This window comes from Lathyrus oleraceus, chromosome 4 (assembly GCF_024323335.1).
Source record: "Lathyrus oleraceus cultivar Zhongwan6 chromosome 4, CAAS_Psat_ZW6_1.0, whole genome shotgun sequence".
In the NCBI taxonomy this organism is placed as follows: Eukaryota; Viridiplantae; Streptophyta; class Magnoliopsida; order Fabales; family Fabaceae; genus Lathyrus; species Lathyrus oleraceus.
Window position 1 is genome coordinate 137,123,546 of NC_066582.1, and position 14,373 is coordinate 137,137,918.

General features: G+C 34.6%; 1 protein-coding gene across 3 annotated transcripts; it reads left to right on the forward strand.

Moving 5' to 3' along the window:
* The first annotated feature begins 209 nt into the window (after window positions 1-209).
* On the forward strand, window positions 210-9,392 carry LOC127074094 (agamous-like MADS-box protein AGL19). 3 transcript variants are annotated; one of them, XM_051015376.1, is made up of 8 exons: window positions 210-263; window positions 543-752; window positions 8,170-8,251; window positions 8,350-8,411; window positions 8,491-8,590; window positions 8,681-8,722; window positions 8,798-8,839; window positions 8,958-9,392. In XM_051015376.1, the coding sequence occupies exons 2-8, from the start codon at window positions 571-573 to the stop codon at window positions 9,060-9,062; spliced, it is 615 nt and encodes a 204-aa protein (XP_050871333.1). In that variant the 5' UTR covers window positions 210-263; window positions 543-570; the 3' UTR covers window positions 9,063-9,392. The 3 variants fall into 3 exon arrangements, with proteins under 3 accessions (XP_050871333.1, XP_050871332.1, XP_050871334.1); XM_051015375.1 differs by having other exon boundaries at window positions 252-374; XM_051015377.1 differs by lacking the exon at window positions 210-263 and having other exon boundaries at window positions 381-752; window positions 8,356-8,411.
* Window positions 9,393-14,373: the final 4,981 nt, after the last annotated feature.

Below are 14,373 nucleotides of genomic sequence, written 5' to 3' on the forward strand. Positions count from 1 at the left end.
ACAAATTATAACTAATAACTTCAAATAAAATGAATTCTTGAAAAAGGATGAATTCTACTTTTAATAAACTAAACAAATCAAAATTAATTCTTGTCTTTTTCAAATTTAAAACCAAACCTACACTCAATATATTTTATAAATAAAATGTTCTGAATAGTCATTAATAATCATTTTTTAAAAGTAGCCTTTATTATATTCGATTCTATCTATCAATACACAATACATTTGATATATTGTCTAAAACAATACCTAACAATATCTAGGTAGGTTCTATAGGGGGACCTCTGGTCATTTATATACCCTCCTTGTCTATTGTTTTTCTCATTTTATTTCATACATTTTTTCTAGGGTTTGCTTCCTTGAAAGTTGAGTTGGTATAACAAAAGATTCTATTGTTTGCTTCGAAATATTTGTCAGATTTGATTACTTTCTTTCAGTACTAACTTTCTATAATTGGAAAACAACAATAGTTTTCTCCCATTTGTATTCTAATCTTTGGTGAACTAGATCTCATTTTCTGTCTCTTTCAATTTTCAACTCAGATCTTTTCCCTAAAGAGTTGATATCAGAATGGTGAGGGGAAAAACTCAAATGAAGAGAATCGAAAGTGAGTCAAACAGACAAGTAACTTTCTCAAAGAGAAGAAATGGGTTGCTTAAAAAGGCTTTTGAACTCTCAGTGCTTTGTGATGCTGAAGTAGCACTCATTGTCTTCTCTGCCACAGGGAAACTCCATGAGTTCTCCAGTTCAAGGTATGTCACAAACAAAATTAATCAATTTTTGTTTATTTCTATACTATTTTATTTTGTACTTCTACTACTACTTGCTTGAAAATGAATGTACTATTGTTTATTTTAATATTTGAAGAACCCTTTTATGGAAAAGATAGATGATATATACACACAAAGAAATCAATCATATCAACCTGTAAGTATAGGACCGTATTCGTACCAAAATTAAGCTCAGTTCTTACATTGAAGAGAGAAAATATGTTCCTATAATTTAATAGAATATTTTGTAAATAAAGAAGATAAGTTTAATGGGTTAAATGGAGTTATTAATGACTTAACAGAAGAGAAAATTTATTGCATGTTAAGAAAAATTATAAGTTTGTCAAAGTTGTTGCAGATTCAAACACACTTAAGAATCTTTAAATGAACATCAAAATAAGAGCCTATTCTTGATTTATAAGAAAGTACTTGTACTATATTAATTATTTATATTTTTTAATTACATTTTTAAAGCACGGCTTCTCTTTCTTGAGCACGAGCATAACCTGTTGGAAAAAGTTAATCTTGTGGAAGTGTCAATAGTACTTATATTTTTTGTTCAATCGATGATCTTCATGTTTCTGAACTATTTGTACTATAAATCCTACCCAATATGATCTTAGCTGTAAGTTTTCATTCTCTTTCATACACACTCTTTGGTTTGTTAAGAATCAGATTGACGTATTTAGTTACCGACATAACCTTTACGGAAACAATTTAGTTATGGCATGTATATAAGGTTCTAATAGATTTTTTAGATTAGCGCATGAGAATAATTTAAGTAAGCTAAATCTCTCTATTGACATAAACTTGAATTTAAATTAGATTTTATTTGATTTTGCATTTGAATTTCATCTATCTTGAGCTTGTGTATATAAGCTAAAATTTAGTTTAGTTTGTAATAGAATAATGTAATATTGTTCTATCTCTCTCATAATCATCGTCATCTTCTTCTTCATTCTTGTGCACCAATAATTGCTATCTAGAGCTCCGGTTCAGATTCAGGAACGGGAAACACGAGTTTACGTGAGACGTGTGTTATTGATTTCGTTTATAAAATTCACAGTGAATTGAAGTTCAAAATCGAAATAGAATCACATTTCTTGATTCTGAGGGATCGGAAAACACGAATGTTAGTGGGATTTGAGTGAATTTGCATAAGAACGAAGATGAACGGTAGCCTGAACACAAAACTTCCAGTATTTGATGGAAAGAATTGGAATTGATGGATTATTCAGATACACGTACTGTTTGGAGCTGAAGATGTTCTTGATCTTGTCAATGACGGTTGCAACTGGAGCACAAAGAAACACGCATAGAGAAACAAGGAAGAAAGATCAGAAGGCGTTGTTTTATATTCATCCGTGTGTGGATATGAATGTCTTTGAGTAGATCGTTGATTCAATGACGACGAAGGCTGCGTGGGACACACTGGTACGGTGTTACAACAATGATGTATAAGTGAAGCAGGTGAAACTTAAATCTCTACGTAAGCAGTGTGAAAATCTCAACATGAAGAATAATGAAAAGGTACCTAATTACATCTCTAGAGTGATTCTAATCACAAACGAGATGAAATCTTGTGGAGAGACTTTTTTTGAACAAGTAATCATTGAAAAGATACTGAGATCACTTACTCTCTAGTTTGATTACGTTGTTGTAGCAATTAAACGCTCCAACGACCTTAGCACCGTGAGAATTGAAGAGTTGTAGAGTAGTATAAAGGCACAAGAGTTGTGTCTGACTGAGAGAAACTCTGTGAGAGAGGCAGAGCAGGCTCTTAAAGCATCTTCAGGTATAAAAAGTTAGAAGCATTCTTGGTCATAGGTCAAGAAGAGACATGGTGATGGTTATCAGAAGTCAGAAGCTTCCAACTCTGATGAGAAGAAGCCTCAAAAGGGAAATGAGAAGTTTGACAAGAAGAATGTTCAATGCTACTGTTGTAAGAAGTTTGACCACTTTGCTACTGACTGTTGGTCGAACAATGAAAGGAAATCAGAAGAAGCAAACATCTAGAGGAGATTCTGATGATGAACATGTGTTATTGATGGCTTCTGAATCTGATGATGGATATTTGGTAGACTGGTGGTATATGGACATTGACTTCTCAAATCACCTAACTATAAATAAACAATGGCTGATTATTTTTGAATCTAGAAAGAGGACAAAGATCAGATATGCTGATGATAAGTATCTGAATGTTGAAGGAATGAGAAATGTCAAAGACAGAGTGAAGAATGGAAAAATTATTATGATCAAGGATGTTTGCATGTCCTGGGCGTGAAGAGTAATCTGATGATCCTATAGGTTAGCTAATTGAGAAAGATTTCTTAGTTAGTATGAAGGACATATCTTGAAGTTGTATGATTCTGATCAGAAGCTGATTATGAAATCTGAACAGGGAAGCAACAAAACATTCAAAGTTAATGTGTAAACAACTGAAACTAAATGCCTTAGTGCAGAAGGTGCTGAAGGTGACAATGAGATGTGGGCACAAGACATTGGGGCATCTGAACTTTAAAAGCTTCAGGCATATTAGTTATAAGAAGATTGTAAATGGCATTCCTAAGGTTGTAAAGCCTGAGAAGTCATGTGAGATATGCATGAAGGGCAAGCAACCTAGATTTCCATTTGCATCAGAAGTAGCTCCAAGAGCAAAACATGCTTTAAAAGTAGTGCATTTTGATGTATGTGGACAATTTGAAGTACCTTTACTTGGAGAAAACAAGTATATTATGTCATTTGTGGATGAGTTCACAAGAATGACACGGGTAGCACTCATCAAGTTTAAGCATGAGGTATTTGTTGAGTTTCATAAGTTTAAGGTGAATGCTGAAAAACAGAGTGGTAAGAAGCTGAAGGTTCTCAAAACTGATGGTGGAGGTGAGTACAACTCATAAGAGTTCAAAAGGTTTTGTGAAGAGAATGGAGTTGAACATGAAGTGACTACCCCATATACTCTACAACACAATGGTCTTGCTGAAAGAAGAAACAATAATTTACTTGATATGACAAGGAGCATGCTGAAGAAGAAGAATCTCCAACCAAGAAGCTGAAGGAAACTGTTCTATTTTTTACAAACATGTTCCATGTGCTACTAGAAATAAGTTGGATGATAGAAGTACAATGTTACTGATTGGATACCACAGTACATGTGCTTATAAGCTTTATTGTCTAGTCACTAATAAGGCGGAAGTCAGCAGAGATGTCATTGTGAAGGAAATAGAAGCCTGGGATTATACCAAGTCTCAATCCAACTCTAATTCGGTGTTAACATTTGAGTTAACTTCTGAACATATTTCAGACTCTGAAGGAGATTCTGCCTCTGAAGATGAGTCAGAGTCTGAATGTGACTCTGATGGTGAAGTAGAGTTTGACTCTGAAGGTTAACCTGATTCTGATCCAGATTCTGATGATGATTCGAACTCTGGTGATAATCATGCCTCTAAAGGTGGTCCAACCTCTGAAGGTAGTCCAACATTTGATATTGTTCCAACATCTGAAGAAGATTCTGAACAAGTTTAGAATCCACAAAGAATCAGACAAATACCAAGAAGATTTGCAGAGTTTGATATGTTGCAAGATACTAAGATAGACTCTGAAAGGGAAGTCTTTCAGTGTGCCATATTGGTAGAATTTGAACCAGTTAGTATTGAAGAAGCTCTCAAGAAGAAAGTGTGACTAACGGCCATGAAAGAAGAACTTGAGGCTAGAGAAAGAAACAAGACTTGGTAGTTGACTGGGCTTCCAAAGAACAAAAAAGTCATTAGTGTGAGATGGGTTTACAAGTTAAAACTGAAGCCAGATTGATCAATTGGCAAACCCAAAACAAGGTTAGTAGCTAGAGGATTTCTACAAAAATCTGGATTAAATTGCTTTGAGGTGTTTGCACATGTAGCTAGGCATGAAACAATCAGATTGGTGGTTGCAATAATTGCTAATAGAAATTGGCCTCTGATGCATTTAGATGTAAAATCTACCTTTCTGAATGTTCCTTTACAAAAGGAAGTTTATGTATCACATCCTCCTGGATTTATGAAAAATAATCAGGAAACGGTGGTATACAAGTTGCATAAAGCCTTGTATGGGCTGAAACAAGATCTTAGAGCTTGGAATCTAAAATTTGATTCACTTTTTAAGCTCCAAGGATTTAGAAAATGTGATATGGAGTATGGTGTTTATGTTCCGCATACATCTGATAGAAATATGATTTTGGTGTGCCTCTATGTTTATGATATATTTCTAACAGGGAGTTGTTCAGATGAGATAGCTAAGTTCAAGAAAGTGTTGATGAATAAGTTTGAGATGACTGATATATGAAATATGTTATATTTTATAGGGATGAAGATTTTGTACTCTGATAAGGGTATAACTTTGCATCAGCTGAAGTATGAACGTGAGCCTCTGAAGATATTTGAGCTAAAAATTGCAAGTCAGTAATCACACTTGCTGAAACAAATCAAAAGTAGGATTTTGATGTTAAGGGTGATGATTTATATGCTACAACTTTTAAGCAGTTGGTGGACGCATTGGGATATCTCTATAACACCAGACTTGACATTTGTTATGCATTTGGAATAATGAGTAGGTTTATGAACAAACAAATGTGGTCACATTATCAAGTTGTTGTCAGAATACTGAGGTGTATTAAGGGGACTCTAGGGTATGGAGTTTTGTCCCTTTCTGGTGCTAAATCTGATTCAAAGCTGATATGATATTCAGACTCTGATTAGTGTGGAGACAGAGTTAACATAAGCAGTACTTCTGGATATTTCTTCAAGTATCTAGGAGGTTCGATTTCTTGTTGCTCCAAGAAGCAACCAATGCTTGCATTGTCAATCTGTGAAGCTGAGTACATTGCAGGTGCTTTGTCTCTGTGTCAAGCTGTTTGAATTATGAACTTATTGCAAGATCTGAAGATCAAGGTAATCAAGCATGTGAGGTTGATGATTGACAACAAATCATCTATAAGCCTTGCCAAGAATCTAGTGCTTCATGGAAGGATCAAGCACATTGACATGAAGTTCCATTTTCCGCGCCATCAGGTTCAGAATGGAGTGCTTGAAGTTGTTCACTGTAGCACTCAGAAGCAACTTGCAGATGTGCTGAACAAAGCAATCAAGACTGAACACTTTATCCATTTGAGAGATGGAATTGATGTTTTAATCTTGAATTTGGATTAATGGATGGTGTTAAAGTGTAATCCAGATTCACATTTGAGTTAGATTTCATTGGTTTTGCATTTGAATTTCATCTAGCTTGAGCTTGTGTATATAAACTAAAGCTTAGTTCAATTTGTAATAGAATATTGTAACTCTTTTTCATTTTGTGATCAATAAGTTAGTTACAACATTTTCACTCTCTCTTCCATCACCATCATTCTTTATCGAAGAATATATAAATATTAATAACTATTTTTTAATAGTAATTCATTTTTAAGTCATTATTTTATGTTCGAAAAATAATCAATATGTACCAACCGACAACAAAGCATACATTAAGGGAGCATTAAAAACGGTAAGTCAAAACCACCACCACTAACTCATCAATGGGAAGAAACAACTACATTCTAGCACCAAAAAACCACCATTGACATAATTGAATTGTCAACCGCATCAAGAACGCTCATCCTCGAAAATAAGAATGAAAACGTTACTGCCATTATTAACTCGAGCAGAGATAAGGTTCTTAAGCCAATCAGATAAAAGATATGAGCAACCCAAAGACCTCCCAAGATATCATTTATAAGAGGTGAAAATATTTTTAACCTCTAACTCATCCACATTTATAGACGATCTAGAAAAAAATACATCATTTCAGAATTTCCATAATGACCACATTACTGAATGTCAAATCAAAGTTAGATCACCTCTAGTCCTATACAAATTCCCCCTTTTTTTTTTAAAAAGAGTAGACAAATTCCTTCAGAGCACAAGCTTCCATCCAAGTCACCTAAAAAATTTATACACTCTAAAGACCGAACAAACATCCCATAAGAAGTAACCCGTTAGTAGATAAGACACATATCTTACTAAGATTTTCTCTCGTAGGAATTTTATTTTGGAAGAGTTGCCAACATAAGACAATCACTATCAAGAGGGTCTAACTATCACAAATTAGGGGGACGATCGAGTCTTCTTTATACATAGAAGCACCGACATCAATATCATCTTTTAGAAGAACATTATAAGTAGAGACAATTGAGAAATCACCCTTCTTCCCATGTATCCACTATAAAGTGTCGACATCTAGGGATAAGGTAATACATTGAATTTCATGTAAAAGGTCATAAACCAATGACAGCTCTAAATTTAAAATGGTTCACCTCCATTCAAGATCTCAAAGAAAAACCCCATTAACTCAACAACCAACCCCACCCACTTTCCTACTACCATTTTGGTTAAAGATCAGATAAAACCTAGTTGTGTTCGATCCTAGTTTTATGATATTTACCGACCAACCGATCACATTTAAAATCTGGTGCTTGACTACATTGAATTAGCTCTTTTAGATGGTTGTCGATTTTAATTTTTGAGTGTTGTTGCTTAGAGTTGGGGTCTTTTGGGGCCTTGACAGAGTTCTGGTGATGTTGCTTGTTGTTGTTGTTTTTTCTTTGTCTAGATTTGTTCGTGTTTGTTGTGCTCCCTTCTCTTTAGTGTTTTTGTTTATGTTTTTGGCTTTCTTTGACAATTAATGGATACTTTTACATTAGTTTTTGCCTCTTTTACCTTTCCTTTATTGAACATTTATTATATCTTCTTTATTTGATTTATATATAAAACAATAATCAATCCTTGTCCCGTTTAAAGTGAGAGTAAAACTCTATATGTACCTCACCCAATACTGAAGTTGTTTATATTTAGTGAAATTCTAACCTATAACCTTGAGAGAAACATACTTTCAAAACTCAAACTTTTACCACTAGACTAAACCCTAGAGGTTTACATACATATTCCATTAAAAAGACCCTATTTCTAAAGTGTGACTTTGCAAGTATATTTGTCACAGTCCTACTTCAGGATTGTATTTTTTTAATGGGAAATAGATAGATTAAGAAATTAAGAAAAAGTTAATCACTTACAAGGAGTATCAAAAGTGCTCAGGAAAGTTAAGCGAGATCATCCGACTAAAGGATTAGGAGGGACTGTAGTTAATTTAGCATTCAGTGTTTTGGAGGATATGAGAACACGGGTACGGGAATAGTTTTGCAGAACATGAGGATTATAAAGACCAACTCCTTGATTGAATCCTTGTAATTTCTTGGAAGTCGTACTTGAGTTTTAGAATAGGTTAAGTGTAACCTATCTATTTTGTTCTAAGTTACATAAAATCATCCTGGTGGAATCATTAATTAGATGTTTTAATTTGTTGTTTGCTTTGGTCTATGGAAATGCTTCAGTGTAAACAAAACAGTGGAACGCTATCAACGGAGAGTCAAGGACTTGGCTCTCAGCACCAAAGAAATCCAAGAAAATACACAGGTTATTCCTCCATCAAGTTTCAATTAAATTTCTTTTCTTATAAAAAAAAGTTGGATATCATATATGCATTTTTTAAATTAATTTTTGATGATATGTAGATCCTAATGGAATGTGATATCAACACAACAAAGAAGTTGGAGCAACTAGAACTTTACAAAAGGTTTTCATAACCAACTTTCTTTAATTTGAGATTTTCATGAATCATTAGTCTTAGCATTGGTGATTTTCATGTATCATAGGAAGCTGCTGGGATATGAATTGGATACATGTGGTATTGAAGAATTACAACGGATTGAAAATCAACTTGAATACAGCTTAGGCAAAGTTAGGGCAAGAAAGGTACCCTTCCTTTCAATAAAGTTTTCCTGAGTTTTAATTTATGTAAAACCAACACACCTAATTGAAGAACTTGGCATTGTCTATACTCAGGATCAACTGTTGAGGGAACAAATTGAAAAGCTAAAGAAACAGGTAATTGATAATAATGTTACTACAATGATTGTACCCTTGTTCTTTCATTCAATTTATTCTTTGCTTCCACTTTAGGAAAGGTGCCTACTTGAAGAAAATAGACGCTTACGTGAACAAGTTAGTCCCTTTAACCACAAACACGTCACACTAAAACTGATTTGTGCTGCATATTTCGTTTCTTGAATATTTCAAGGTTAATTTTCACTTTACTTCTAACATTTTTTCATTTTTTTAGTGTGGAATTATACAACAAGATATAGAACTCTTAACAGAAGGTGAGCTCGGTGAGGAGGTGGAGACGGAATTGTTCATAGGGCGACCTCATAAACAAATGATTTGAGAGCTGAAACTAGCAAATATACGTGAGGAAGCATAATCTTATGGAAAAGAAGATCTTCTGCGTTTCGAGAAAGTATGTGTGGGAATATTAGAAGCTTGAATAAATTTTTGATAGGTAAGAAAATTATTTATGGAAGAAAAAACTTTGTATTTTTACTTGAAACAAAAATGTATGATTACATATCTATTTATTGTTGGAAATAGACCCTTTTGTGTTTAGAAAAAGTGTGTGGGAATATTAGAGGCTTGAATAAAAATTTGGTAGATAGGAGAATTATTTATGGAAGAGAGAACTTTGTATTTTTGCTTGATTCAAAAGTGTTGGATTACATCTCTATTTATAGTACTCTAAGGAGAACTCTATACACACTAATTCTAGAGAGTTCTCAACTCTAGATATTCAAAGAGTATTCTAGAAAGTATTACAATCTTAAGAAATATCTAGATACTCTAAATACTACAAGACTTTTCTAGAAACATTATCTAATATAAACTAAGCCCAAATAACTAAGTCCAAAATCAAATAATAAAATTAGACCCAAATCAAGTTTAATATTTCAACATCCCCCTTAAACTTGATTTGTGACCCCAAGCATATTCCTTAGCTTCACGAATGTTTCCAATTTGAGTGGCTTGGTGAAAATGTCGGCAGCTTGATCTCTAGACATCACATACTTCAATTTCACCTTGTACACCCATCTTATTCCGATTTCTTTATGTCCTCGTGGAAGTGTAGTAAGTTCCCATGTATCATTCTTCGTGATTGACTTGACTTCTTCTTCCATGGCGTCTCTCCACTTTACGTTTTCAACTGCTTCTTGATAGCTTAGAGGCTCGCAATTACCCAAAAGGCAAAAAAGGTTAATGTCATTTATGTTTTCGGTTACCTCATAAAGCTCTTCAATACTCCTTAGTCGTGGTGTCCTCTCACTTGAGCTTGTTTCATCCAACCTTGGTGTCGGTGAGACCGGTGGTGTAATATTTTCTTCTATCATTGGTTGTTCCATTTCGTCTTCTTCTTCAAAGTAAGGAAGAAAATCGTACCTGTCTTCTTAAAGACTCCAATCCCAACAATCTTCTTCTTCGAACTCCACGTCACGACTTATGACGATCTTTCCACTATTTGGATTATAGAGCTTGTACTTTTTGGAGCTTGAGTCGTAACCAACGAATACATACTTCTCACTTTTATCATCGAGCTTTGTTTTCATCAGGAACGTGAGTATAGGCAATGCTTCCAAACACTTTGAGGTGAGAGATCCCAGGCTTCCTTCCACTTCATGCTTCTTGTGGTGTCTTCTCATGCACGTTTCTTGTTGGGGAACGATTTGTCAGATAAACCGCACATGCCACTGCTTCGGCCCAAAACTCTCTTGGCATCTTCTTGCTCTTAAGCATGCTTCGCACCATGTTTAGTATGGTCCGATTCTTTCTCTCTGCTACTCCATTTTGTTGTGGTGATCTTGGCACTGTTAGTGGGTGGAGGATTCCATGGTCTTCACAATATTTTTGAAACTCATTTGAAATGAACTCTCCTCCTCGGTCAGATCTCATGGCCTTAATGGAAAGACCACTTTCTTTCTCCACAAGGGCTTTGAACTTCTTGAAGTTTTCAAACACTTCTGACTTCTCCTTCAAGAAATAAACCCATGTTTTTCTAGAATAATCATCAATAAAGAGGAGAAAGTATTTACTCTTACCAAAAGAGTTTGGATTGATTGGTCCACATACATCAGTGTGTATGAGCTCTAGCGATTTTGTCGCTCTTGACGTTGATTCCTTTGGAAAGCTTTTTCGAAATTGCTTCCCAACTAGACATCCTTCACATAGTTGGTCTGGGTGGTTTATACTAGGCAAGCCTCTCACCATTTCCTTCTTTGACAAACATTTTAGACTATCGAAGTTGAGATGTCTGAATCGTAGATGCCATAGCCACGAAGAGTCAGTATAACAAGTCTTGAGACACTTTGCAACATCATTTTGAATGTTCAAGAGGAACATTCTATTATTTGACATAGGCACCTTAGCAATCAAGTTATGTCTACAATCTCTTAAGAAAAGACTATGTTCTTTCAAGTGGATGTCATAGCCTTTCTCTAATAATTGTCCCAAGCTCAAAATATTATTCTTCATGTTAGGAACATAATAGACATTGGATATGAATTGACGACTCCCATTCTTTAAGAGTATAAGAATTTTACCTTTGCCTTTGACCGGTATCTTTGAGTCATCTCCAAATGAGACATTTCCAGTTGTCGCTTCATTGATCTCTACGAACATGCTTTGATCGCCACACATGTGATTGCTTGCGCCGGTGTCGAGGTACCATTTGTTTCTTCTTCTCTGCCTTTTTCTTCTACAAAGTTAGCTTTCTCCACAACTTTCTTCGAGAGTCTACACTCAGATGCATAGTGACCGATCTTGTTGCAGTTGAATCACTTGATTTGTGATTTGTCACACCTCGACCATGAATTTCCTCTTCCACGACCTCTTGTTGCTTGTGGATTCCAACTTCTTTCTCCATTATTAGAGTAGTTGTTGTAACTGCCTCTTCCTTCTCCTCCATGTCCTCGTCCACGCCCACGATCTTGGCCACGACCTCGTCCTCTTTGGCTCTTGTAATTCGTATAATTTGCTTCCTTTATGTTGAGTTGTAGTAGTTGCTCCATAGCCTCCTTTTGTTTAATTTTTCTCTTTTGTTTTTCTTCGTATGCTTGTAAGGAACCCATGAGTTGCTCAATAGTCATGGTCTTTAAATCCTTGTTTTCTTCAATGTTGGTAACAATGAAGTCAAAACTTGGATTTAAAGTGCGAAGTATTTTCTCCATGACTTTTACCTCATCAACATATTCACCATTTCTTTTAAGTTGATTGACTACGGTCAATACTCGAGAAAAATAATCAGAAATCGACTCGGACTCTTCCATAAATAAATGTTCAAAATCACCTCTAAGAGTTTGAAGACGAATCTTTTTCACCTGTTCCACTCCTTTGTTGCAAGTTTGAAGTTTGTCCCATGCTTCTTTGGCCGTCGTTGCGTTGGAGATCTTCTCAAATGTATCTTCATCCACCGATTGATAAATGAGGAAGAGAGCTTTCTTGTCTCTCTTTCTTGACTCCCTCGATGTCTCCTTTACACCTTGGCTTAGCGAGGCTTCATCTTGCTCATTGAAGTCTTTCTCAACGATATCCCACACATCTTGAGCTCCTAGTAGCGCCTTCATCTTGATACTCCAATTGTCATAGTTGTTCTTTGTGAGCATCGGCATTTGAAAAGGGAAACCTCCATTTACCATTTTTTAGGACCTTGAAGCTCTGATGCCACTTTGTTGGAAATAGACCCTTTTGTGTTTAGGAAAAGTGTGTGGGAATATTAGAGGCTTGAATAAAAACTTGGTAGGTAGGAGAATTATTTATGGAAGAGAGAACTTTGTACTTTTTGCTTGATTCAAAAGTGTTGGATTACATCTCTATTTATAGCACTCTAAGGAGAACTCTAGACACACTAATTCTAGAGAGTTCTCAACTCTAGATATTCAAAGAGTATTCTAGAAAATATTACAATCTTAAGAAATACCTAGATACTCTAAATACTACAAGACTTTTCTAGAAACATTATCTAATATAAACTAAGCCCAAATAACTAAGTCCAAAATCAAATAATAAAATTAGGCCCAAATCAAGTTTAATATTTCAACATTTATAGTATTTTAAGGAGAACTCTAAACATTCTAGTTATAAATAATTCTCAACGTTAAATATTTTGTGATTGTAATTACTACTATTTGTTTCAATTATTAGTAGTATGACTTGGTATATAGTCTCTACATAATAAAGAGTTGTAACATGGTGGCTTCTATTTTTAAGTTTTCTATATTTAAGTCAAATGTAATGCTATATATATATATATATATATATATATATATATATATATATATATATATATATATATATATATATATATATATATATATATATATATATATAGTAATTTCTTATTCTTAATAATAACAAGGCATTCTCTCTTATATTTAGTAGAGTAGTTATTAGTTTATAACAATTGGTAACAAAGCTTCGTTATTGGGGTTGGATCCATAGTGTGTGTAAGAGAAACCATTGGAGTGAAAAAGAAGTGTATCAAGAAAGAAATTGCAATTTTCTTTAAAGCAGAAGGAGTTTAGGAGAATGGCGGAAGGTGATAGTAATAGTTTTGTGTAGTCCGTAATTTTCTCCGTTCAAAAGAATATTGGGATCTCATTGAGAATGAGATATTGGTTATGGTAACAGGAGTAGAGCCAATAGAGGAGCAACACAAATTGATTGAAGAGCAAAAGTTAAAGGACTCGAAGGCAAAAAATTATCTTTTTCAAGCAACTTCTCATGATGTGCTTGAAATAATCCCCAATAAGGACACATCGAAAAGTATATGGGATTCATTGAAGCAAAAATTGCAGGGTTCAAACTGAGTCAGAAGGGCACAACTCCAAGCTTTACGAAAGGATTTTAAGATTCTTCGTATGAAAGAAGGAGAAACCATTAATGCTTATTTCTCTCACACTCTAACCATTGCTAAAAAAATGAAAGCTCATGGTGAAAGTATGAGTCAAATAATCATCACCGAGAAGATTTTGAAATCAATGGTCTCAAAATTTAATTGTGTGGTATGCTCAATTGAAGAATCCGACAACTTGGATACAATGACTATTGATGAATTGCAAAGTAGTCTTCTTGTTCATGAACAAAGGATGACAAGTCATAGAGAAGAAAAACAAGTTCTTAATATATCTCATGAAGATAGAACTGTAAGAGGAAGAGGTAGAGGCGTGTTTTGAGGAGGTTGAGGAAGGGGGCGAAAAACCTATAATGAAGTTGTTGTAGAGTGTTTTCGGTGTCATCGGTTAGGACACTATCAATATGAGTGTCCTAATTGGGAGCAAAAGGCCAACTATGTTGAACTTGAAGAGAAAGAAAAAGAAGAGATATTATTGATGTCCTATGTTGAAATCAAACATGGCGAGAAGGAAGAAATATGGTTTCTTGACTCTGGTTGCAACAATCATATGAGTGGAAACAAAAAGTGGTTCTCAAATTTAGACGAAGGCTTTAGAAATACTATCAAACTTGGAAATCAAAGTTGTCATACCCTCAAATTTACCATATCCTCATACAATGTCCATAACCCTAATTCATGAGCATACATCTCACATATATCATCTCATATGTATTTACACCCACAATGATCCACAAACCTAAACTCAAGGCATGGAGTTCATCTATCAAGCTTCAAAATCTAATCATGTTGAGGTGTGCAC

Bases quoted from the DNA above. Each gene is read 5' to 3' on its own strand.
- LOC127074094 (XM_051015376.1), top strand. From the start codon at position 571: ATGGTGAGGGGAAAAACTCAAATGAAGAGAATCGAAAGTGAGTCAAAC. The intron at 8,412-8,490 runs GTTTTCATAACC...CATGTATCATAG, and splicing joins CAACTAGAACTTTACAAAAG to GAAGCTGCTGGGATATGAAT. The intron at 8,591-8,680 runs GTACCCTTCCTT...GTCTATACTCAG, and splicing joins GCAAAGTTAGGGCAAGAAAG to GATCAACTGTTGAGGGAACA.